The sequence below is a fragment of the Pseudopipra pipra genome, chromosome Z, assembly GCF_036250125.1.
Source record: "Pseudopipra pipra isolate bDixPip1 chromosome Z, bDixPip1.hap1, whole genome shotgun sequence".
Lineage (NCBI taxonomy): Eukaryota > Metazoa > Chordata > Aves > Passeriformes > Pipridae > Pseudopipra > Pseudopipra pipra.
Genome location: NC_087581.1, coordinates 16,681,888 through 16,709,669, shown reverse-complemented (window position 1 = coordinate 16,709,669; position 27,782 = coordinate 16,681,888). Strand labels below are relative to the sequence as shown.

At 38.7% G+C, this 27,782-nt stretch overlaps 1 protein-coding gene across 1 annotated transcript in view; it reads right to left on the bottom strand.

Annotated features, from left to right (window-relative positions):
* RAB3C (RAB3C, member RAS oncogene family) overlaps positions 1-24,779 on the bottom strand; it is a 123,186-nt gene extending 98,407 nt beyond the window's left edge. The window contains exons 1-2 of the mRNA XM_064642086.1: positions 24,649-24,779; positions 15,735-15,962 (exon numbers count right to left, since the gene is read on the bottom strand). Of these exons, the coding sequence (XP_064498156.1) occupies positions 15,735-15,962; positions 24,649-24,672 (252 nt within the window). The 5' untranslated portion in view covers positions 24,673-24,779. The remainder of the gene's footprint in view (positions 1-15,734; positions 15,963-24,648) is intronic.
* Between the last annotated feature and the right edge of the window lie 3,003 nt (positions 24,780-27,782).

Sequence of the window (27,782 nt, the reverse complement as noted above, 5' to 3'; positions counted from 1 at the left end):
AAGATTTGGGTAAAAGAAGATGGCTATTAAAAGCAGTTTAAAAAATGACCAATCAAAAATTCTAAGAGACTTAACAAATTGTGCAACCGCCTTTGCAAATTGTTTATAAGGCACTATGTCACCGACCATAACAAAGGTAGCTTTTGCTGATGAAAAATCATGCCCAGAAATGTTTATAAAATATCAAATTTAAGGAAGTACAACCTCTTTCTCCATGGGAAGCATTCAGCACAAAAAACACATTATGGCATGCATGTTGGGTTCAAGTGCACCCTCAGCAAGTTTGCCCATGACACCAAGCTGCGTGGTGTGTGGAGGACCACCTGGAGGACGGGGTGCTGTTCAGAGGGACCTGGACAGGCTTGAGAGGTGGGCCTATGGGGATCACATGAAGTTCAACAAGGCCAAGTGCAAAGTGCTCTGCCTGGGTCAGGGCAATCCTAAGCACAAATACAGGCTGGGTAGTGAATTGATTGAGAGCAACCCTGAGGAGAAAGACTTGGAGGTGCTGGTGGATGAAAAGCTGGACATGACCCAGCAATGTGTGCTTGCAGCCCAGAAAGCCAACCCTATCCTGGACTGTATCAAAAGAAGTGTGTCCAGCAGGCCCCTTTGGGGTCCCCAACATAATAAGGACATGGATCTGTTGAAGCAAGTCCAGATGAAGGAAAATGATCAGAGATCTCAAGCACTTCTCCTATAAGGGAAGGCTGAGACAGTTGGGATTGTTGAGCCTGGAGAAGAGAAGACTTTGGGATGACCTTACAGCACTTTCCAGTACCTAAAGGCAAATCTACAAGAGAGCTGGAGAGGGACTTTTTACAAGGGTATTAAGTGATAGGACAAGGGAGAATGGCTTTAAACTGAAGGAGCATAAGTTTAAATTCGATATTAGGAAGAAATTCTTTACTTTGGGAAGAGGATGGTGAGGCACTTGAACAGGTTGCCCAGAGTAGTTGTGCACGCCCCATCCCTGGAAGCATTCAGGGACAGGCTGGATGGTGCTTTGAGCAACCCAATCTAGTGGAAGGTGTCTCTATGGAAGGGGTGTTGAAACTAGATGATCTTTATGGTCTCTTCCAACCCAAACCATTCTATGATTTTATAAACACCTCTGAAAACTGTTAGTGGTGTACAGAGGATCTTAAAGCTATCAACCTGAAACATGTATTATGACACCTTCAAAGGACTAGAAAATATAACCTTACACCAAACAAGCTGTGGTACCTCTATTCTCAGTTCTCCACCTTTTTGTAAAAATATAGCACTAGCACCGTTTTGTGGACCAAAAAAAGTATACACTTTCTAGACTACTCTTGATTCTGCCACAAACGTTTTTCAAAGCAAAAAGTAAAAGAAAAAAATCTCCAAACTTAAAAAAGTTTGGAAAAACACCTTCAGTTTCTATTACAGGAGGACTGTCATGCTATGCTTCCATGTCATTGCTTCATGTTTGAGACCCTTTCTGTGGTAGCACAACATGTGCTGAAAACATTGCTTTGCACTGAGACGAAAGATGTATTAGATGAATGTGTCTTCATCATTGCCAACAGAGATAGCCACCAGTATCTTGTCAGAACACGTTCAAAATATAACAATCTCCTAATCCATACCTAAGCCAGTCTTCCCTGAATATCTCCCACTCTTAAAGAAGGTGTACCTATTTACTTATTTTACACATAGAAAAGTTATGCAATGTTATTTCACTTCCTAACTGGCAACACGAAATGGAAAATATTAAAGAACTAAGTCCCAAGGGCTGTGCTCTGGTCAGAATGAACACCATAGTTTATACAAAGGAAGAAGGAAAAAAGAAAGTAAGAGCTCAAGAGAGAATGGCCACTGCAAGTCAGGTAGGAGGCAGTAGTGCTCCTATGTTTGCAGAGGAAAAACAGGGCTTTCTAAGTCAAGGCTGCTCAACTTATTTTTGTGAGATGCCCCACAAGAGGTTTTATTTCTCACCAAATACACTAGGCTAGTGTGTTATCTATTCGTGTATTAGTTGGGCTAATAAGGTAAACTACTAATTTTCCCTCATTTTGTTTCCATGCTTACATGTGTGAGAATGTATTTTATATCTGCAGTCCTTTCACAGATCATGTATGGCTTTCCCCAAATACGAATGGCTAAGAACCAGTGCACTGGGGCCTAAGGTTTCTAAAGGAGTTCAGATAGAAATAGACTGGGATATCTGAGACCTCAAAAGAAGTAAAGAAATTTTATAATTTAGCAAAAAAGAAGCTACTATGTAATCTATAAGGAACTACAAGATACTTATACAAAATTTAGCCTCTTAGCAATATTTAAAAATGGGACTCAAAGCATAAGTATTACCATGAGATTTCCTGGAATCCACCCAATTCCCAACTCTGCATCCTTCACCACGGTGAAACAGGGAGATTACAGTCCTGCCCTGCCTCACCTTCAAACTCTTCTGTGATTACTTGTGTACTACTACCACACAGCTCTCAAAACATCTTGTTGTAAGGGACAGGAGGGTAAAATTCCTACTTCCCTGGATCTTGTTATTTTCAAAGTATTAAGACTCATTTGTACATGACAGAGGCCTGAGAGTACTAAAATGGCTGTGACTGACTTTTCTTGCACTTTTCTAGCTAGGAAATACAGCTTCATAAAAAGCAGCTAAGCTCTTCCTGGAAGAAGGCAAAGAACTGATCTGTTTTACAGGTAAATAAACACATATGTATGGACAGTCTTGCTGGGTCAGATAAAAAATAATATAGCTAGTTGATATCCTCTGCAACAGTGTTGATTAAATATTTAGAGAAAATTGCAACAAGGTGGACACATATGATCATCCTTTTAAAGATCCCCCCAGCCTCCAACCATATGCAGTTCTGTAGTTTCCTGAGCTAGAAGTAGTTTCTATGTCTAATAAATATGCTCAGTGAATCTCTCTTAATTATCTCAGTGAGTTTGCCCAGACTTCTCTTAATTCATGTAAACTTCTATCAAGAACTTCCACTGCTTATCTACGTGTATGGGACTGACAGAATGTATGAAGAATTCCAAGTTTTCTTCTTTCGTTCCATTTAAAATCACAGACTCACTATTCTCACACAGACTAGCCCTTATGATGGCTGGTTTACAACAGGAAATTTATTTCGGGAGGCTTAGCCTTTCAAATAAAGCAAGAAATGCTCTTCATTTTAGCTCTAAATATATGTGAGTTTAATCCCCAGACTGATGTCCAATTAAGAGTGTTATACACAAATTCCATCTTCTATCATCGCTTCTTCCATTTAGCTTTTAAGATTCCTGTTCCTGCACAATCATAATGGCATTCATTATCTTCAGCATAGAGGCATTTCTCCTGAACTACCTGACTCTTCTGTAAGGTCTTTTTATCCTTCAGACTGCTAATTACTATCTTGCTTCATTTTCACAGGACTCTGTTTCCTCTCTTCCCCTCTAATTAGCACAATACTGGCTTTCTCAGCCTTCCCATTTCCCAGCCAAAGGCACTATAACCCCCTTGCCATTATATGATCTTTTTAATGTCTTTCTGCCTTAATAGATCCATCCTCCCTGCAATACAGTAGATAGACATGTTCACACTCAGCTACTGTCTAGGGAGCTTCTTTGTCCACCAGACCACCATGTCCACCAACCTAACTGATTTTCTTTTGATGACCCTTGAGTCATGCTTCTGTCATGACTCTTCTACTTGCCACCAGCTCTATCTTATGGCATGCAACCAGCCACTCTTCGGACCCCCTTAATTCACCAAAATTCCTGAAGGAAGAAGTGCTGTGAAAAAAAACATTACTAGTAACTGTAAGGATGGACATTCTGAAAGGAAATTGGTTTAAATAAGAGGTTAATGGTCCATGGACAAGAATCAAGACAAATACCTGAGTTCTTTCAGTACTGTATATAAGACCACCACTATATTCAAAATATCACACAAACATACAATTGGGAGCATTCAGAAAGGTTCAAGTGCCACTTGTTAGCTCAACTCCAAACATGGTTTCTAAGTCAATCCATGAACGCCTTTGTCTGTTAAACAGACCATCCTCTTCACTTGCTACAGGTTTCTTCAGCACACTGATGTCAGGTAAATAACAAGCCTGTCTACACATTTTTTTCTCATCCAAACTGTTTCTCAAAGGAGGATTGTGCATTTTGGACAAAATTAATGTGTTTACTGGGGAAAAAAAGAACTTTATCAAAAAGCAAAGCACTAGTATTGCCTTTGTTTTCTAGAATAAAAAACTCACATTACTTGTTTCCTTCTATTTCCTTTAGTTCCTCTATGCAATACAATAGGGTTTTTCTGCACCTGTCTTCAGTTGGAGTTCCTTTCTCCATACGAAATAACTCCAGTGCAGTAGGTAATGTAATTAATAGTCCTATTTGCTCTAAAAATATTTCATCACGCAGATGCAAGAGCCATATTAACTGTTTTTCCTTGGATGGTTAGTAAGAATCCTTTTGTTTTCTCATATATCCAGATGTGCCTTTATTCAGTTGTTGCTAATTAAATAACCTCTAATTTAAAAAGTAATTTCTTATTGTTGTTCCCAAAGAACCCAATTTCGTACCATTCAATTAAATTCCTTTCCTATTACCTGACACTTGAAATTAGTATTTTTTTTATATATCATATACTGATCCTCTTCTATATTGGTAAAACTTCCTGACTTCTCAACATTAACAACTTTTATTAGCATATACCTTCTATTTATTAAGTTTACTAGCTATTTGAGTCCTAAAACTTTTTCACAATGCATTCTAATTCTGATGTCCTCTCCTTTCAAAACAGCTTATCATTAGGTCCTTACCCACCCTTCTTTCCATTACTAAACTCAGTCTTCTCCAGGAAATCACCTTGATTCCTTTTGTTCCTACAGTTAAAGAATTCCAGCCAACTGGGATGCTTCCACACTTTACTCTTACCTTTTTAGTTCAGTGTTAGCATAGGTGATGCCATCTCATGTGTGATCATATCCACTAAAGTCAAGAAACTCTAATCACAGATTTCTCCAAGAAAATTATATTTGAGGTAAATTGCACTACTGGCTGTTAGGAAGTCTTGTAAGGTGACTAGAATTTGAATATGTTTTGGAGAAGACATCAGAAATAAGCAATCCCAGAATATTTCAAGACACTGCAGAACATACATGTCCTAATTACAGGTGAATATAGAATTATGAAATACTATACATCCAGGTCTTTTGTTTTTTAGCTCAGCTCATTCTAGAATCATTCATTAAGCTGAATATAGGCCATGCTAGTCAGTGTGGCAAAACAAACCATCTAGAAAGGAAAACCAGAAACCCCTGTGAGAGTTTACTTCATATTTCTTTCTGCGGCGTTGGCTTTATTTCCAAATAAAATAAACCAAACTCAATAGTATCCAATCTACATAGGGCAAAAAATGCACATCAAGTATCATTCTTGCTGTCAGAACAGAACAACTGATTTCCTGAGACAGGAAATTCCCTTTTCTTTTTATAAATACACATAAATAATAACCTAATGGGCAGAAAAGTAAGAACTCTCTCTATATAGGTACCATGCTAATTTAAGAGTAAACAAGTCAGCAAATTACACCACTGACAAATTCCATTTGAGTTATTGACTGAATTAATTGAGGTAAAATTTTCTCTATTTCTCAAATTGCAATTAATGAATAAATACAGTCATAACAGGTAAAAACTGTGGAAAGAATTTGTTTATGAGCAGTGAGTAATAAAACAGTCTGGATTCGAACAGAAAATACCTAGACGATTACAAAAAACCAATATATTTATTTAGAAAAGATTGAAGGAGATTAGCCTTCAATGACACTGAAAAGAAAGTAAAATGGAAAAAGCAACTTCTCTACTAGAAAAAAAAACCACAACCGATATCCCAACTGATTTTTCTCAGCTGAACCAAGAAATAGAAATGTCAATACAGAGCTAAATCGTCCAGGGATGCTGTTTTGTTTAATATCATAATTTCATGTGTAAAATAGGGGTGCACTGCCCATAATATGTAAGCTACTAAAAACACCCTGATGTAACATAGAGCCCCTTATGGCTCTGGGTTCTTACAAAATGCACTTAAGCTTACTTCCACAACATAATGCAAATTGAGTAGCATTAAATAAAAAAGAGTCGCTTTCGTGTGACCCTCCCCATCCTCCCTCAGTCACTCCTGCCCCTTTCAACCCAGCATAATTTCAGACTGACTTCAAGCTGTTCTAACATAGCCCAGGGAAACAGCTTGCACTGAGCAGCAGGAGAAGGCAAAAGTGAGCTTTAAATACTATTTCTACACTCCTATTTTCATGGTATTTACATTATGGCTCCTGGCCAAGGCTCTGGTCCTGTGATTTCAAAGCAGCAACTGCACAGTAAGAGTGCAACATTTTGCTCTAATCTACAACATGAATGATATTAAAATTCAGCAAAGAGCCTGTACAGATTTTATTTTTTTTCTTTGTTGATTCACTGCAGCTGTATAGAAATCATAACTCGCATTCAGGGGAACTGGCAGCACAGGTGATTGCACTTTAAGGAATGCTGTCAACCTGAATTTAATTTTAGAAATAGGCTTAGTTTTTCTTCTTAAAATAATAGCTTAGTAAGTATTAGCTACACCAACAGTCAGATTTCTCTGGATTTTATAGAGCCTGAACAACTAAAATAGCTGAATTGTTTTTCATATTTAGTACAATGTTATTGTTCTTAATTCAGACCCCTGTCACAGAAAACTCATTCTGTTCCTTATTTACTTCCCATCCAGACTAGGAAGGATGAGAAGGAAAATCTCATCAAGCAAAATCAAAGATCTTGATCTTCAGGTACACATGTACAAAACACTCTATATTATCTTTCCATTTCTCATCGCCAGTTTTTAGGAAGCCTACGTAGCATTCATATGATGTTTGCACACATGTAAGTGCTGGTTCATTACAGTTCTTCCACTGGTATATGCTTCCTGACATGGGAAAAGCTGGTGACTTGCCAAAGTGGAATGTGGAAAGCAACGCGAATCATCGTGGAACAATGAGGAAAAGCAATGTGGAAGACAAAGGCAGCTGAAAAAATGTTATACCAGACTGCCTGGTCACAGGTTAGGGAGAGCTGCAATTATCTGAGATCTGGCAGTCTGATAATTTGTTGGCCTAAACCATGGCAGTATGCATTTCCCAGGAGTCCAATGAAGAAAACTGCCTAAGACACACTATAGAAAAGGGTTCTAGAAAGTGTCTTACACTAGCTCAGTTTCTCTTAAAGAATTCCCATGGAAGCTTCCACTTGAACAGTGAGATAAGCCTTATGTAGAATCTCAATTATGCTAAATGCCACGTTTTCTTTCCAATTAATATTTGCCTTTGAATACAGATGTGTCATTTTACTGATAACAGAAGTCTTTGTCAGAGAATATTTAAAGTCCTGCAATGATAAATATAGTGTTAAGCTGGTCACAGGGACCTGATTTCTATGCTGCAAGCAAAGCTATGCAGCAAAACTGTTCAAATAGACAATGGAGGGTTCTGTAAAGCACAGATTTTGAAAAAAAGAGTGAAAGCTTTGACCCAAAATTATAGAAGGCTTTCAAAAAACCATTGGAATATTGGCGGAAATAGGGGAGTTTAATGCTGGCTGCAGTTAGAGAATTGACATTTACCTCTCGTTTTCTCTCCAAACTATGTGAGGCCAGGAGTTTGCAACTACTTTGGTGTGTATTTTAGAGCAAGCACACAGGATCAGGACAGAGGGCTCTCTTGACAGGGTGCTGAATTAATAGGCACCACCCTTTTTTCTGAGTTGGATTTAGAGTCAGTTATGAAGCCCTCAAGACAGGTGCTTTTTATAGCAATAAAATCATAATATCAATATTTCAACAAGCAGTGATAGACCTCAACTAAAAGCAACTACCAATTTTAAAAATGTCATCACTGGCCAGCATGGCCTGTTTCACAAAGCATGCACTCTTTGCTCTGAAGTCTGTCTGAGATGAACATGCCTTTTACATTTACAAAATCTTTGGCACTGCAGACTGAGCCCTGTTTCTATATAAGAAATACAGCTGGTTTTACAAGACATGTATTGTTTATAATGGATGCATCTATATTTTACACATTGAGTAGATGACAAGGCAGCATTTCTTGCAAAAAACTTTTAATGAGTGCACTTTTTCCCTGTATTTTCTTCACTATTTCCTGTTTTTTCCTGATTTTTACACCATTTATGGTGCCCTGTCTCACAAACTCTTTTCACTCACACTCTTCAGTGCTGTCTCACATCATGCCTCATTGTTATGAGCAATTTCAGTCAAACTTCACATAGCAGTGCATGTATTGTCTTCCAGTCTCTGCTTATATTTCCCTATGCTCTGATGCTTTTAATGTCCAAGCTATATAAATTATTTACATTTTTATACATTATATAGATTATATAAATTACTGGCATCTACTAAAGTTTAGAGAAAAGACAAGCAGTCTTTTCTGCTTTTTAGGTAAGCAGTATATCCCTTTTTTACCTGCTCATTCCCACTTGAATAGCTGAGAATGAACCATTCAACCATTTTTTTTCTTGGCTACTTATGTAAAACAAGGGAAATCTGAGCTGAATCGGACTCATGCGTGCAACTTTAAAATAAATGGAAAAACAAGTACAGGAAACAGAATACAGAATAAGGGTAAGGTAAAGAGAGCACTAAGAATCCCTAAATTCAGGAAATATACAACTTCTGGAAGTAACTAAGACCCCCCTCAAGCTTACAAAGGTTAAAAGCTCATGGTGGTTCTCTGACTGAGATCTGAACAAAATAGTACTGTCTATATTATAATAGGCTGTCCCTTGGCTGTACAAACCTTCAATATCTGTTGTTTAAAGCTGCAGATGCTATGAAAAATAGGAAAAAAACAATTATGGAAAAATAATGATTAATGAATGCCAGTATTTCTGAGGAATGAAGTATGAGAAATATGACTTACACATAAGTGGAACTGCTTGCAATGAATATACAAGAAGCATCACATGAAATAATACAGCAGTATGAAAAGAGGGTCCTATCTCAAAACTTTCAGGCTCTTTAAAGATTTGTATTGTGTAGAAATAAGCAAAGGAAAAGAAAGGAAAAAATTTAGGCAAACCATATCCAACTACAACTAGGATAACATTGGTCTCTTGAAGAGCAGCTTAAAATTAAACAAAAGCTTCCCAGAATTTCACCTTGTTTCAGCTAACAGGAAAAGTCCAGAAAGAGATTCCGTTCTGTCTGTCACAACTACGTTCTTCACCAATGATCTTTTCTCAGGAATGGTTCCTTTAGGGCCTTATGACAGATTGATATTTGTGAGCACACTGCATTGCTTATCAAACAACAAACAGGTCAGCCTTACCCATGGCTGGCTGGAGCTGCTGCCCTTTCAGGCCATGTCTGTAACAGCAAAGTTACAAGTTGTGCCAAGTAGCATTTCAAGGCTATTGAATTTGTCTATTCTGTCATACTGCTAGCATGTTTTCTGGCATGGTTTTGACCCAGGCTTGCTAGCACCATGCCTCACAGTTCCTGGTCAGGGACTAGGGCTTAGCTAAGGACAGATTTGGATGTGTCCATTCTCTTTCAGAGACTGAAAGAGTTTAAACATATGAACAAAAGCTATTCCATGCCAGCTGGATTCAACGCCAAATGACAGTTTTGCTATGCTCAATTTACTAATATAGCTGGATCCAAAGAAATCCCAAATCCCTGCAGTTTTCAGCATTGGAACAGGCTCTTCAGGGAAGTGGTCACAGCACCAAGCCTGTCTGAGTTCAAGAAGCATTTTGACAACACTCTCAGGCCCATGGTGTGATAACTGGGTTGTCCCGTGCAGGGCCAGGAGTTAGATTAGATGATCTTCATGGGTCCTTTCCAACTCAGCATACTCCCTGATTCTCTGATTCTACATTACTGTAGATTATGCACTACTTTGAATTACTTTGTCTATTACAATATACACATTGGATTTTCTAGCTGAGATGAGGAAATTTTATTTTCTATATTAGATATTTACTATCCTCATCTAAAAAGGCTATGTGTTCAAAGCAGCAGCTACACATTGTTATCAGCAGCTGAGAAAGAGATCATGAAATACACTTTGCATGGCTGTCATACGAATTAAAAACACTTACATGAGTCAGATGTATCAAAGTCAGGATCTAAAAATCCGGTGATGAAACATTTGCTACATTCCTTATCCATTGTCTCCACATGCTACTCTTATCCCCACTTTTATTGTTTCAGTTTTCACCACCTTTCTGCTCAACCAGCGTATTTAGTGATTCTTGCACTAATGCTTATAGCCAGTCATTGTTACAAGGTATTTCTGCAATATTTTACTGCCTCCACACTTGTAGCTTACTTGTAACATACTTTTAGGATACCCCTACAAACTTCAATACCAAGGCAATTTTCATGCAAACTGGTACTCCTACACACCCTTCTAACACACACACACACACACACACACACACACACTCTTATTTTCTTTTTAATGAAGTATTTTTACTGATAAAGGGCTGCTAGGAAGCTTTTGGGACAAAAAAAAAACCAAAACAACCAGGTGCCTAACACCTATTGATTTTTTTTTTAACAGCTACTATAGTTTTAATTATTGAATGATAACACTGGATTTCCTCATTCAGCTTACAAAACCTAGTAGTCACTTAGTCCCTAAGCCCTACGATAATTTATAGAAAACTGTTGATGTGAAAGCAGCAACATTTTGGGTATCAAATGAAACTATCACACACACTTCTAAGAAGGATATGCTGACACAAGCAGGTCTTACTCTGCCTTCTCTAGGAGGATATATGTGTGATCATTGGACCTAGTCCTTGAAGTCTAAAGCTAGTCCCAGGGAAAAGCCATCTAAGCAGCAAAAGGCAGTGCAGGTCTTATTTGATATTTGCACCAAAGTGCTATAATCAGATATCGCTGAGTGAATACAGTTAGAGCATTTTTATGTAATAAATAGATCACAGAGGGAAAATTTGATGCTTTATTCCTCAAACAAAATTTGTACTAAAGTCAGTTAAAAATCACTGAGAGTTCTGATCAAGTATATTTTAAACATGAGCTAAAGATACACTATGGATACACTGCCAGTTAAATATATTGACCTGTATTTGTAAATATTATTCTTTTTTCTAGGAACCAGTATCTGGACTTTTTTTCCTTTTTTTTTCTCCCTATTCTGTGGCTTATTTTGACATGGTAGCTAACAAATTCTACTCTTCAAATAAGTCTACATTTTTTCCATAAGGTGTTCAGGCTGTTATTTCTATTATACCACTGACAGAGTTCACAAAGGTAATGTACACCTTCCTAGAATCACAGCTACAGGATATACTGAGCACAGGGATTTATACAGTTAATACAGTGATAGATTTATAAGGTTAAGTTTGTTTTTATTTTCTCATTTGCACCTCTTCAAGCTTTTATTAATTTTATTTAGTATGCATTTTTGTCTGAATTAGTACTGACATTTTTTAAAAAATTCAACATAATGTGAAATCTAACATTTTTAAAGTGAGAGAATCTTACAGCCTTCTAGTTCCATCCCTTTCCTTTAATATTACTAGCTCAAACCAAATGGAGGGAAAATATATTGCTTTTTATTATTTGACACTGTAAGCCCTTTAATGGATTTTTATCCTTTTATGCATGTATGTGCTGCATACAGACACAATTTCTTTAATTCGTTTTTTTTTTAGTTTCAGTTGAGAAATCAACACCTTTTGATGTAAAACCACAATTTTTATGGATTGCTCTCCTCTAAAAGGTAAGAAACATCTTAATATTATGTCTTCCTAACATCCATACCAGGTTGTCATATTTATAATATGCAATGAATCAAAATTTCAGAGCCTGCTCATGGTCCTATGACATGGTAATGTGCTATCATTAATGAATATAGCACTTGAACTCTGAACCTCTCTCAAACCTAGTAATAAATATTGCTTGAGAGAAGGTGTTTGCCTCAGGAGGAAAACAAGCAAATGTCACAGTGCTTCCAGCAGGCTCTTTCTTACCACATGAAATAGATGTAACAACAAGGACTAGACTGAGCCCCATCCTCTCTGACTTGAACAATGAAAGAAGACAATTCTTCTTTCAAATCTTATTCAAGAATAAGATACCATTCCCTCCAAGCAAGAAAAACCTCAAACAAACTAAAGACCTGCAGGGCATCTGAATATGGAAGACAGTACTGCCTTCAGCCTGTTAACCCTTCCTAGTTCATCTGTGATAATCACACTGTGAATTTTATTAATAAGTAATGACTCTGCTTCCTTCAATGCCCATATTGACTTTTCAACAAACTTGCATCCTTCCCTGCTAAGCATACGAAAATCTTATTCTCTGGAAATCAGCAAGCTCCAACATACTCCAAGTTGAACACAAAGTATCATGCTGAAAGCACTATTAAACAGGAAGTTTAAATGTCTACCCTAGAGGAATGTGTACAAAATTGTAACAGGACAAATGTCGGATTAACTGTGCTCTAGCTAGGGAATTTTAGTGGCTTAACGGCATTACTATTTACACTTTATGCACTTTACTGCCAGGCAAGGACATCAGAGCAGCATCATTCCAGGTATTCCTTCAGTTAAGTGCATGGCAAATAATTCAGTTCTGATCTTGTAATTCAAAACACATTTTAAAGTCGCACTTCCAGCTTCTTCTGACTATACAAAACTGTGAGATTTTTGATAATACTTTATTTCATTTATGCTGAATATGTCATCACATGATGTCATCAAATTCTTGCCACTGATTTTGAAGGAAGTGTTATAACCTCATGCACGTTCTACTCAGTATTAACATCAAATCACACTCGGTATGACTCGCTCAATTTTATATTTTATCTAATATAAATAGTCTTTCATATGTGCAGTTTGAAATTCAAATGGATATCACAGGAGTACTCTTCATTTTAGAAAGATATCTGCATAACACAAGAAAAATAATAATATAACCTAATATAGACACAAGTTACATATATAGATACTACATGTTAAGAACAATACTGCTGTTGATATAGCTTATGAGAGAGGGTAACAGTGCTCTACTTCAGATTTTGTGCACTAGAATAGCTTTCTGAGAGTCTTTACTTGTTTACTGACTTTATGAAGGTCCCAGAAATGCAACAGTCAACCAATTTACTAGCAAGGTTAACTGCAAAGCAATGCTTCAATGCAAAATACTCCATCTAAACAGCTATAGTGAGCTGTGCAATTTGAGTTGATTTGGCAATGACAAGACCTTTTAAGAACTGGCATTAAAAAATTAGTGGGGAAAAAAACCACACTACCACAAAGAAAGATGCAATGCTGGCTAGGATAAAAACCTTCAGCATGAATCTGAAGTCTTCTGTCTAATCCTAATCATGTGCCTACATGTGACTCTTCACCTAAAGTTGAAGCAGGAAGGTTGCTTCTATGCTCTGTGCCTCTCTTTCCTCTTCTGTAAGGCAAATGGAGCTCTTGGGTTTGTTTCACTCATTTTGGTTGCAGGTTTTTTCAGGCAAGGACTGTCAGAGCATGTTTGGACTCTGAATGTTAATGTCATGCAAAGAACAACAAAATGCAGATTTTGCTAGAACTGGAAGTTCATTCCAGCTGGAAAGATTTCTACTGCTACATCCCCTCTATGCTGTGGATAGACCTGAACACATCTAGATCACTGGACAACTTTGAGCTAAACACATATTTGTAGTCTGACGTGAAGAGACGAAAAATATGCTAATCACATTACTACAACATCATAAACTAGCATTGCTGCTTTTGCTAGGAGAGACATGAACAATAAAATCTGTTGTAGTGGATACTTGGTGATTAAAATAAGAACTGTGTAAAGACTATAATATGAACACAATTTAATTTCTCCATTATTAAAAAGAAAGGCAATGTTGATGTGATCTCTAACATTACTACAATGAAACCAGCATGTTACTAAGTGAAAGCATGCATATGATATACAGTTACCTAATATGTAGTGCTATTTCACTAATGATAATAGCAATAACCTAAGCTTAAAAAAATTGAGAAGCAAAACATGTATGTTCCTAGAGGGCACAAATTGATATATCAAGGGCTGAAGCCTATCTAAAAAAACCTGAATGAGATAGGCCCTAGGAAGCTCTGGAAAATTCTCCTTTGTGCCATATTAAAAAGATACTCAATTTATCTGCTGTTCCAATAATGTTCAAATAACTGCTCAGATTTGATCTAAGGTTTTCTGAGATTTAATGACTGCCCATCATTAAATGAATTTTAAATTACTTGTATTCATGAACCAAAAAAACCTCAACTGTTACGAATGTCTCACCCAAGGAAACACTGCTCAAAATCTTCAAGCACCCCAGGAAGATAGCAAAGACCTGAAGCGTTAACTCCAGGTCTCACATTATTAAATGTCCTGCTATTCCTCCCTATCCTTTTAGTGTGTTACACTCAAGAACTAGCAGATGTAAGCATCAACAAATCTGTCATAAATCGAGCCACATCCAGGGTGCATCAGGCACAGTATCACTGTCAAGATGAGGGGATTGTCCTGCTCTGCTATGCACTGGTGTAGTTTTGTGTGTAGTTTTGGATGCCTCCATATAAGAAGGTCATCAAGCTATTAGAGAGCTTCCAAAGGAGGGCCATGGATATGTTGAAGGGCTTTGAGGAGAAGACATATAAGGAGTGGTTGAGGGCACTTGGTGTGTTCAGCCTGGAGAAGAGGAGACTGAGGGGAAACCTCATTGCAGTCTACAACTTCCTCATGAAGGGAAGTGGAGGGGCAGGCACTGATCTCTCCCCTGTGGTGACCAGTGACAGGACTTGAGGGAATGGCCTGAAGCTGAGTCATTTGGGTTAGGTTGGATATTAGGAAACGGTTCTTCACCCTGAGGGTGGTTGAGCATTGGAACAGGCTCCCCAGGGAAGCGGTCACAACACCAAGCCCGTCTGAGTGCAAGAAGTGTTTAGATAATGTGTTGTGGCACAAAGTGTGATTCTTGGGGCTGTCCTGTGCAGGGCCAGGTGAGGCATTCAATGATCCTTGTGGGTCCTATCCAACTCAGAATATTCTATGATTTTATGAAATAAGTTTTGGATATCATTTTGTTTCATCTATTCCCTGGCATCACACTTTTCTACATTAGGCATTGTTCTATCATCTCTAGGGTGTAGGCAAGGAATGCCTTAGCAACACTATACCTTTGCAGTATTCCTCAGCAGAAGAAGGAAGATGTTTCAGGTGATCAAGATGACAAACATAACTAACAGAGCAAAAAGTTATACCTTCTGTTATGCATTCACTATCATAGCTTCTACACGAATTCATAATTTGTTATGGGAACACACCAGACCCTAAAACTGATATTTCAAGGTACTTTGATATAATGTTTATCACTTTCAATAGCCTATATATTGCAAAGCTGTTTATATCTTACTGCACAGATATCAATATGGGTTAACCTGTATTATTTCCTAAAGGAATTCAATTCAGAATATATAATCACTGTACCTCAATACCTTAAAAATACTGTCTGCATTCTATTATTCAAGACAGAAAAATTACACAGGAAATAATTAAATGCTTTTTCATTACTGTGCGCTCTCTCTCTCTCTCTATAAGGGTTATGACATTCAATGTAAACCTGCAGTACTGCAAATGCTATCAAACTGCTACAGCTTGCTTAATTCACAGAATTATTATTTTTAGCTTACCCAAATCTGCAGCTTAATTCTTTTTTCATTTTTGAAAACTGTTTTTACTTTGAAATCGATCCCAACCGTGCTTACAAATGCAGACGTAAAGGAATCATCAGCATATCGAAACAAAAATGAGGTTTTCCCAACACTGCTGTTGCCGATAATAAGAAGTTTGAACATGTAATCAAAGTTCTGGTCAGATGTATCTTTCTGGCCATATTTGGAATCTTGAACGGATGACATCTGTAATTCAAAATAAAAAAAAATAGTTTATGGTTTCTTGTATCATACAAAACTTGAAACATTTAGATTTTATTGGAGTTTTTCATACCATGTATCAATGAAGTTCAAGAAGAACACCTACTTGAAATATTACTAATGTGTATGCTTCAGTGTGAACTTCGAGAAGAAGTTCACAGAGATCTAACTCTTTTTTTATGATTAATTTATCTAGTAATAGTTCTGGTAGCAAAAGAGGATGTAAGCATCACTGGTGACTAGTACAGAAACAAAAAGCAATAATACTAAAAATCCAGGGCAGTTTCTGAGTACACAACTAAAAAGATCTGACTTCAGAAAACGTGATGAATGAAACTGACAGTCAGAATATAGATGAAGATACTTCACTTGTACAAGAAGGATATAAGACATCAGTGCTGCTTTATGATATAGTAGGTATATTTCCAAGCAAAAGCTGAGTAAGTTTTACACCTAATAAAATTCTTGAACCATTTATTTTACTGTAAATATGTTTTTGTCTTTTGCCATGGCTATAAACTCACTCAAAGCATTTTGCCTTTACCAGATTTTAATTATTATATGATTAAACAGTGAGTTGGGTATATACCTCTAAAATAAGGTCTTGATTTTTTTTCTAGTACTAGTATATTCTATAGTTTTTTGAATTTCCAGTGTTAATGCAACATTATCATAAGTGGCAGCTATGTGCAGGGACACCTCATATGGTTTCTAAAAAAAAAAATCTCAAGTATTTTCAGAGCCTGTGGCAGGCCTTAAGTTTTTTGAATGTGATTATTCTCAGGGCAACACTTTTGCATACTTATTTGAGACAGAAGGACAGACAACATATCCAAACAAAAAGGTTTACAGAAAAGCAGGTCATGTAAAAGCTTTCTAAGTCAGGCATCTGAGAGTGCATTTGGGCAATCAGAAAGGACAGCTGGAACCAGGGTGAGGGCTGTACACTGACCCACCTTCTCAGCAGAATTTTAATTAGTGCATAAATTTTCTGAGCTAATTCTGCTATTTCATAGCACAAATAACAGTATGCCAGCTTCTTTGGGCTACTGAAGAGGCTTATAGGAGTGGGGACAAAAAGTCCCAAAGAAGACAATGGAAGTAGGAAGCTTTAAAAGAAAATTCAGTGTAAGATATATATTTAATATATAATACAGTAGTGACCATTTGATTTCAGAATTTGATTTCAGAATTACCTTCTTCACTAAATGTAGCCTTGGGTACCTACATGCTTGCAACCTAAGTATTTGCATTGGCCTTGAAATTTAATCACTTCTTCCACAGGCATGCAACAAAGAAGCTTTAGTTCAAAGCCCTAAATATTACTAAATATACACATTACTAATGTGTATATAGAAATCAGCTTTCTGATTTCTATAGGAAAGACAAAAACCTTCCCTACTCTCCCTTATTGTATAACTATTCGGGGATATTTTGCTTAGAACGTGAGAAGAAGAAAATCAAATGCTGTCTATACCAGTCTAATCACAACTGGCTATAAAGCAGTAAAGACCATGCTAATGTTGTGTACAATTTGCAATGACAAGTCAATGAAGTCCATCAGACTGCAAAAGACTGCAGTGGCTGCAGATGCCAGTGTGTAACCTGTGCCTTTGCCCCAGCAGCCTGTTTCATCACCGTTCTGGCTTCTCTCTGCTATGCAGCAGCTGAAGCCAGTAGTCACCACTTGTTGCAAGAAGGAGCATCATATTCTTTCTTGATTTTATCTCCTAAGAAGACTTCCATGTAGCTTCTTCAATTTGCCTAAGATTTACAAAAAGAGGTCTTATCTTTCATTCCATTTGCTGCCCTCAGTCCTATGTGGCTTACAATTTATCCACACTTACTTTAATGCCTAACACTTGATTAACAGTATGATTCAGTGAGCAGAGAAATCGGGAGACCTGGAATCTAATAATAGTCCTCCTAAACCTCGTACATTGTGTAGCCTTTCTGCATGTGTTTCCCATGGGTAGTTTTAAACATAGACTCCACCCACAGAGAAATTTCAGTGCTCCTCTAAATTAACGTGGTTATGTGCACTATCCATGCAATAGTTTGATTAAAATTTCTTTAAAAAAAGGCATAGGAAAGGACTAATTTCTCCAATAGGATCAGTGAGATATTGTTAGCAATTCAAACTGTTTGGAGAGACTAACGTTAGCCTAGAGAGACAGTCTCCCTAGACTGCTGATGTCCTTTCTTGTGTCCAAAACCCAAATGAGTTTTAGAAAAGTACTAGTGCCTACACTAGTGTGAAGACACATTAAACTCAGCATAGGTGCTAAGGCTTTGCCATTACTTCCAAAACTCACTCATTTTGTAGTAAACAAAGAGACAGATTCTTCCAAGCACAATTTACATTAGGCTCCTGTTCTAAATGATACTCTAGAGGAATCTCTGTTTTTCTGCTGTAAGGGAGATCTACATGCTTGGTCCTCTCCAGCCTTGTGAATAAGCCTGAAGTGCTTCTCCTTCTTAAATGCAAGCTGCTGACTTAAAGTAAATATGGAATGCACTGTAGTCCACTTCCTGATGTATTAATATGTCAGTTCACTCCTAACAGTACTTGTCCCTACTACTGGACGCATCTATAAAAGAAATGTTTCCTTTGGAAACAATGCTGGAAACAATCACTAGGAAAGCCCTGTTCCGACCCCTAATTAAACATTACGCACACACATGAGAACCAAATAAACCTCTCTAATGTTATGATATTCTGTTTCCATAAAGCAAAACTCTTACCTTTATTTTGACAAAGTTCTTTTCTCAAGTATTAAATGGATATATTAAACAAGCATCACTTCCAACGAAACACATTGAGTTCTCTCTTCAGTACAGTTTGGCCCTTATTAGTAAAATCGAAGAGAAAATTCATAAGGTTATTTTCATTACCAAATTGCAAACTTGGTTGTTTGTTTTGTTTTGGGTTTTTTTGTAGAATGAGTCCCTATTCATATCCCTACATGCATCAGGGTGTTAGCACCAAAGGCAGTCTCAAGCCACCTCCTAGAGGACTTAGGACAGACTAATCTCAAGACAACGAACAGAAAACCTCTAGTCAAGAAGTCTCACATGCCTGTTCCTTATCAAAGCTGGAAGGAGCTGTGTTGCCAGCTTGAATACGGTGCAAGGACAAAAAAGGATGGCTTTGTGTGCTTCCCTGCTTACAGCACATCTCTAAATTCCTTAAACGAGTATTATTTATGGGCTTAGGCAAGTTTAATCATTAAGCAGAATTTTCTATATCAGATCCAGATACTTTTCAAGTCTCATGTTCAGCTGTTTCCTTGATCCCAAAAGAACAGGTGAAAACACAGCAGGGTTGAGAAAAAGTGTCTGAAAAACTGTGTGTTTACCTGCCACCTTCATGATAATGACAAATCATTTGGCTCTGTTATTCTTTATGCCTTTGAGGACCTCATTCTTTGATAGAATTTAAACAGCTTTTCAGCAGAGCAGCATGCTGTGACCTCCTTGGCCTGCGCATGACTTCGGTTTGCACTTTTATGTGCACTCCATTCTGGATGCTTAACACAGGATGAATTGCCCATGGAAAACATGATGCAAAAGGCAAGAAAACCTGAGACTGAAAATACTGAAATTCATTCCTATATGCCTTTCACAAATATACTGTTATCTTTTAACAACTCTAATAACAGGCTTGCCTTAAAGGAAAAGATCAATATTAAGCCCAGGGAAAATGCCTTGTTTCTATCTACAATAAGGATAGACAGACACTGACTAGCTGATTTACAGTTGTTTCAAAGAGCAAGACCACTTTTCTATAAACAGTTACAACCCACCCCTGAAGGAGGGGTAACTGAGGTTCTTTTTAACAGATCCTTTGAATTGGATTAAAGTGAAATCACACTGACCAGACACAAATGGCAGGTTTATTTTAGAACAATTTGGTCTCAATGGAAAGAGCAACAGTCCTTTTCTAGATACAGGGTAGAAATATATACATTTCTATTGTTTTCTAAAAAGAAACTAACTTCAGTTGATATTTTAATAAAAACAGAGTTCCCTGTACATGTAGCCTTTTGCAAGGTGATCTTTCTGCCTTTGTAAAATATGATTAGTCAAACATAACAAATGGATATTGAAACAATGGAATACGATGGAAAAATGCAATGACTGTACCAAACTGTACACAGGATGTGCAAGTGAGTGACACTGCACATTAGTTGTCTTTCATGTGTAGATCAAATTACATCATTAAAGTAGTTAAAATGTTACCACAACTTTTATATACATATATATATATGTATATATATATATATATATATATATATATATATATGTACATTGTGGCAATACAACCCAGTCATGAAGAAATTAATTATTTTCTAGGTAAAATATCAGACTAATAATCTAGACATAGGATTTTATTTTTAACTCTTTCAGAGGCATCCTATGACTTTTGTTTTCTTCTTTCCTACATCTTGGGCAAGTTGCTTAACCTCCTGTGCTTTTGGTGGGATCTCAACGAATACATCAGTATCCACACACGCAGACCACGGCTAATTCTCACAAATCCTTATCATCTATTTTTTAACTGACCAATTAATAAGGCTTAACCGAGTTCAGTAGACAATGCACCGGCCACTTATTTGGAATTTACTGATTGCCAGCCATCTGCAGAGCACAGCTTGTAAACTAATGTACTTGGCAGCATCAGGAGAAGCTTATCTGCTTCAAGGTATTATGAGGTTAGAGTCATGTATATCTGTAAATATATCACGACCTAACTACAGTCTGAAACATGTAGCTAGAAATGCAAAGTTTTTTTTAAGCAGCACACTGAAATGCCAAGTTAGGAAATATCAAAAAGATACTGAAAGATGAGATCTAAAACACTTCACAGAAGCTCTATTTGCTTCATATCAACAGAACTATCATGACTGTGGTCACACTGGTAGCAGCTGCCCAGGACAGGAGAATTTAGGTTAAGTAAAAAACAGTTCTGGAAATTTACTTTCTCCATGAAAAGGGTAGCTTAAGAAACATATTTCTAGTTACCAGTCTAGATAGTACATTAAAATCTCTTTCTCCAAATAGCAGCAAAATCAGAGATACAGTCCTAAACAGGTTGATCTAACACAGGCTGTTAAGAGGCCACCAAAATAGTGCAGCTCTGACAAGAAAAAGTAAAAGCTGTGTCAGCCCAGGCACTCCGGGAAAAATGAATTTGGATTTACTAGGGGGTATGAAAGAGAATGAAGATGAGGCAGCTAAAAGCTTCTGCTATTTGTTCTGGTTAGTACAGCACTCAGGGGCATGAGACTAGGAAAGACTGTGCAACTTCTCATTTGCCACAGCAGTTGCACCAGGCCAAGAGACAAAGTGAAATACTAATGCCACTGTCTAGGGCCCTGTTGAGACACCATTAGTGACAATTCTGGTCAAGTGTGTTTATGGAACCTGCGTTCAAAGAGGAAAATACACAGAAAGGTAATTAGGAAGATTACAAGAAGGAAGAGCTTATCTTATGACAAAAAAATAAAAATAAAAAAAAACAAAACCAAATGAAACAAAAGGCACAAAAAACGTTAAGCAAAACATGAGCTTGTTTCACTAGATAGTAATCTGGCCATCATGCAATGAGAACTATTTAGACTGATGTAAACTGCAGCAGACACTGGACATTAACAAGTGAGTATAAACTAGCCCTAAGTGCCTCTGTGCTGGATATTAGTAAGTATGTAACCAGCATTGGAGTGAGTTACTACAGTACACTTCTAAAAGCAGGTAATGACAGAAAGGGGACTACAAACTCCAGATGCAGCTTAATCGGTTAACAAAAAGGTGCATATAAGTTTCTCTGTGAAGTCAGTGGCTTGGCAGGCTCTTGTACTCCAGTGCTTCTAATCTGAATTGAGAATGACATATCTAATAATTTTGCTGAGTGATGGGAGCTGAATTGCCATGCAAACTCCTGCATCTAATAGATTTGACTGGGCTTTTCTCATCATAATTTTATAATACTTCTTCAATATCTGTAAGCAGCCTTTTTGCTTGCTATTGCCCTTCTTCACTGTGTTTGCATGTGTCTGTTATAAATCTATCTTGTCTGGACATAACCACTGCCAGTGACAACAGGATATGAAAAGCTAAGGAAAAAAAACACCTGATGTCCTGGTAAGCGAAAGAGAGTGTCTCTAGAGATCTAGCATTTTCTACAAATTGCCACCATTAATGTCCATATGCACTAATAAACACTAAGAACGTGTTATCCAAACTACAGTTCTTTTTGTATTTTGGCAAAGTGCAGGTATGTGGGAAATCTGCATGCTACAATCAGATAAGGAGTGAAACTACAAGCGAGGGAATGGGTGTATGAATCACTGAGAGTTTCCCACTGAACCTTCACCTTTGAAAGTACCATGAAACCCTTATGAAAATACTGAGAGATACATATACATTTCAAGTCATTCAGACCAACTCTTGGAAGAATAACCAGAAACCATACAGAATTCAATCTTTCACAGAAAAGAGAACTCATTATTTTGACTTCTGAACTTAAGACTTCTCCACAGCCATAAGCACTACTAAGACTGATATCTGTTCTTAAAACATGGCTAGAAAAATGAAAAGTAGTCACAAACTGTGACCCAGATCCAGTTACATGCAGCAGATGACAACAGCAAACTTTCACACCAGGCCACTCTTTCCTGGAAGGACTGCCTTTGTGGTAATTGTTGGCCCTTCCTGTCTTCAGAGAAATGGCATGAGCTTGCAATTGAAAGAAAGAATTCACAAATATAGGAAGTACTCCTTCTGGTTTTTTTTTTATCCTGCTAAAATATTTTAACATTTTAGATTTCTTTTAAATTATTGCTTGGTGAAAATCGAAAAAAATGCTTACACTCTCCTCCAAGTTGTTTTTGTCATGATCAAAAGACATATACTTGATCACTTTTTCTTTTGCTCTACAATTCAGAGATGATAGCTCTGTAACAGACTGTTCCATAAAACTGTTGTGTGCAAAGAAGCAACTACATTTGTTTCATGCAATAGGAAACAACATAGCTAAAAGAGATAAATCAAACGATTAGTTCAGCCAGTCTAAACCACATTTGAAAAAGGTTCAACCATATTAGCCTAATGCTGGAAAACAAGATTCTTAAGAAGAAGAATCCACAAAAGAAAATTGTCTTACTGGAATCTTTTATGGGAATAATATTTGAGTATGCTGGGAATAGCGTAAGTAGTAGAAAGAAAATAAACCCCTCAAAATCACAACTGAAAATCAAACTCTCTCTGCCAGACTGCATTTTCACATTCTGGAAAAATCCAGATGCATATGATTATAATTTTGGATGAAATATGCTTAAAAATAGACACTGATTTACCATGTCAGCAGTCTTGAAAAAACAGAATTTACAGGGGGTTTATAGCATTCTGCTATCTCTTTTTATACTGAGACTGTGTTTTCTACTGACTTTTACTCAATAATTCCACTTCTTCTGACAATCTGTGAAAAAATCAAGAAGCCATTCTCTGATTGTCAAGAACAATTTTTATTTTTTTTTTTTTTATATCTGGACTCTCCTTTCCATAGATTCTGTTTTAATGTTGCACCACCATTTTGTTTCCACAACTATATAAGAACTTCAGTGAATTCAACAAGCTGTCAAAAATGTCAGATACAGTAGAGACCAATCTACAGTTGTCACCCTTTACTAGCAAAATTTCCATTTAATGAAATGCTCTCCAAAACCAATACATAGTAAACATGACTTCAGTAGCTCAATAAACATGTGTGAATAAATGGAAAATACCCCATAAACAGTTCTGACATATGCATGTAGCATGCAAAAGGATGCAGATCTTCCCTTTAGACTGAAATTTTATTACTGTCAGAATAGATATTCAGCATGAAAACATTAGCTGAACAGGCCTGCAGTTCATCACCTAAATCACAGCAGACTGCAAAAGTACTCTTTGTACTTGACTGCAAAGTGATGGTTACCAATCCACTTTTCTACTAAAAAACAGTCGTGTTCGAATGTATAGTCTAGGGGCTCCAGAGCTTCTGCATATGATTACAAACTAGGTCCTAATTCATAACTGAAGTACAGTTCACCAGCATAAACGGTTTTGAGTGAACAACCTAGAAACTGCTAAAAACTCTGCGTGATGTAACTTGTATCTGTACAGCACCTTCCACACCAGTGCTGTGGGGCATTATATCTTTCCATACATTAAAAAACTGCTGAAAAGGGGCCACCTCTTTGCTACCCCCTGCTCTAGCCAAGAGCCACCTCTGCCCGATGCAGATGGATAACTAACTGCTCCTCGAATAAACAGATGGAGGGGGTCGTGACAACTTCCTGCACATCCCGGTAGGGCCTCGATACACCTCATCACCCAGCAACTGACACCCAGTCACTCCCAGGACAGCTGCGAGCCCAATGTGCCCCAATGTGCCTCGAAACCCACCCGCGGCCAGGGCGGCGGGGTGGTGGCCACGGCAGGGCTGTGCCGCCCGGAGACCCGCCGCCCCCCTGCGCCGCGGCGAGCAGACCCCTCATGGGGACACGGCCCCTCGCACAGACTGCGGGCCCCCTGCACGCCAGGGGTGTCCTCGTACTCTCCCCCCGGCAGAAGAGGCGCCTGTCCCGTCCCGCCGCTCCCCTCGCTCGGCTCCGGCCCGGGCACCGACCTGCATGGGCGCCTCGTGCCTCATCGCCGGGCGCGGCCCCGCCGCCCGCCCGCCGCCACTCACACCCGCACGCCGACAGCCGCCGCCGCCCGTCTGGGCTCTGCCGGCAAACCCGCATCGCGATCAGCACCGGAGTTGTCCCCGCTGCGCCCCCGGCCTGCCCCGCCCTCCCTCCTTTGCGCCCCCGGGAGTCGTAGTCCTCCTGCCCGGCTCCGCCACTGCCGGGGTGGGCAGGAGAGACTACAACTCCCGGGGTGCTCAGCGCCCGGCCCGGGGGCGGGCGGGGCGGCGGGGCGCGCGTGGCTCTTTGCGAGCTGGTCCGCGGCTGGGGAGGGGGCGTCGCGCCGTGCCCGTGCTACGGCGGAGAGCGTAGAAGGAGCTGGTGGAGCCGGTCCCGCTGCCCTTCCGGCCCGACTGCTGCCGCCGGGGCAGAGCTGGCGGAGGCACTCGGGGGCTGCTGGAGGCGCTCCGTGGAGTGGGGCGGGCACAGCCGGGCCCGGGCTCGGCGCTGCACAACGCCCTCTGCGGGCGGGGGAGGGGAGGGCTGGCAGTGCCCGCGCCGCGGTGCTGCTGCCGGCCCTTTATCCCTGCTCCCGCCCCTTTATCCCTGCTCCCGCACTCGGACCGGTCCCGTTCCCCCGGCCGCGCCACCGGCACTGGGCACTGGGCACTGGCACCGCCACCGGCACTGGGGATGTGCGAGGCCGAGCGCCCTCAGGCTGGTCAGTGTCCTCGCTGGGCACAGTGACAGACCCTGCTCGTCCTCCTCATCGCACCGATGTCTTGCTGTCTGTTGCCTCGCTTGGATTTTCTGCGGTCGTGAACAAACAGGAGCAGGCAGGGCCGGGCCGTGCTGCTGTGCTATGGCAGTAGTACCTCGTGGGCATGGGGACATTGCTTCTGAGTGATAATAGTCGGTTTTGATGTCTGTAGCAAGGTCATTATGAAGTGGTGATTTGTATTGTCAAAGAAGATGCTTTAAATCTCTTCTTGAAGACACTCCTAGTGTAACCCCATCCTCTAATGCAAAACCTATACTTATCTCAGGCCCAAATGTACAAGTCCATAGAGGGTAAAGGGTGTTGCAGCCAGACTGAAGATTGGCATGTTCTGCTCTAATTAAAGGGTAAAGATGAGCCATGGGTTACTCACTCTGGGGATGGCTGCCCAAGGTTTGACAGCTGGTCACATCTCAGCCAGAGGAAAGGGCAGGGACAGCAGCTGAGGCAGCATGGAAACAGCAGCTTGCCCTGTGGTTTATCCATTTCTACATACATGATATTGCATAAAGTGAATCACCCACAGGAGCTGTGACATGGGCATAATAGAGACATGAATATGGATACCAGAAGAAATTCCATTCTAGCTCTGCAAGTTTTTAATTTCATTTGCAGCTATTTATACCTATCCCACTATAATATAAAAATAGGAAATAAGTGGAGTATTTTTCAAAGATATTGTGCATTTTTTTGCAGGTCACTCCTCTTTCCTGCATGAGACATGAAATGTTGCTCTTTCTGCCATTCTGGGCATGTAAACATCATGAATTTGCTCAGCATTTTAGGCTATCTGTATGTGTGCATGCATGTATGAACAGCTAAGAGTTATTTTCTGATGCATGCAGTTTATTCTTACTATTGATTTTAAGTGAATATCTACCAAAAAATTATGAGTAACAACCCATGTTCCTCTGAAAGCAGGATGGCATGTTATATGTGTTATCAATCAGTTAGGGAAAAATAGAGAGCTTCTCCTATGAAAGCTTTGTTTTATGGGGTTTTGTTTTTAGAAAGTATTATAAATATATAACAATATATTAAACTGTAGCTTTCCATAAAACATTTCATATTTTGGAATGTCATTTTAAATCTTAGATAAATAGATATTTGAAATAGTAGATTCAAGTATTCCGAGAAGTTTTTGATTATAGAATTTAGAAAATGGATACTATGGATTTATTATTCTATTAAAATTTTAAAGTAGGTTTACTGCAGATACATTAGAAATTACAAGACTTAAAAGATACCAGGTTCCCAGATTTATCCTAAGACGAAGATTTTATAATTATATTGGCATTTATCTTACCATTGAAGTTTTGAAGCAATCTTTCACCTAAAACCTCCATACAGGGAACTATCAATAGAACATAAAGCTGTGTTGCTTTTATGTTGTCTTATGTCTTTCTGTAAAGCACGGGATTTTTTTTTTAATACTGAAAATGTTAAACAGCATATCTGCATAAACAATACTTTTCTGTTTCTTTCTTTAATTTGTGAAGTCATAAGAATTAACACTGAAATTTCATAGAATCATAGAGTGGTTTGTGTTGGAAGGGCCCTTAGATATCACCTAGTTGCAACACCCCTGCCATGGGCAGGGACGCCAGTCACTAGACCAGTGTGCTGTGGGCTCCATCCAGCCTGGCCCTGTTATTTGTCTTTTTGTGTTGATTGAAGAGATGATAGTGGGGTGGTTTTTTTATTACTCAATTTTTGTCTATCATTTGATGTCTGGCAGCAACTTTGTCCTTTTCTTTCTGTCTTCTTCAGAGGCTTTTGAAGAGGGCATCGGAAAGAAATGAATTGGAATTAAATAGTATGGTCCTAGACACAAGTAACCTTTTGTACCTCAAGCATCTTAGTCCAGTGTCGTGCTGTGGTGATAATCCTGTCCACAGAGCACTGTTTTCATCAGGCAGGAGATTCCGTTGATTACTAGTCACTGAGTCACAATATGTTAACATTTTTGGAGCGTGGTGTACTTGAAGCTCCCTTTTTAACATAATTAGTATGAGCTAGCTATTTTCACCAAATTTTAACGTACAAGGGACCCAGTTTAGTATAATATCTAATTCTTTTAACCAAGATTAGTAGGAGCACCACAGAAGTAGTCATGAACATCTGATTTTCAGCTGTATTGATTATACTACCTCTTTTTAATTTGCTAACACTTACAGGACTGATTTTTTTTCTTTTTCATACCAAATGCTGGATCATGTGATTCACAGAACAAGTTAGTTACTATTTGCTAATTCAAACAAAAGACAATAAAAGAAATACGGATTCTTCTTAGGTGGTGGCAAATAGTCATTCAAATAATGTAAGTCATCACAAAAGCTAACCTAGAATGAACAT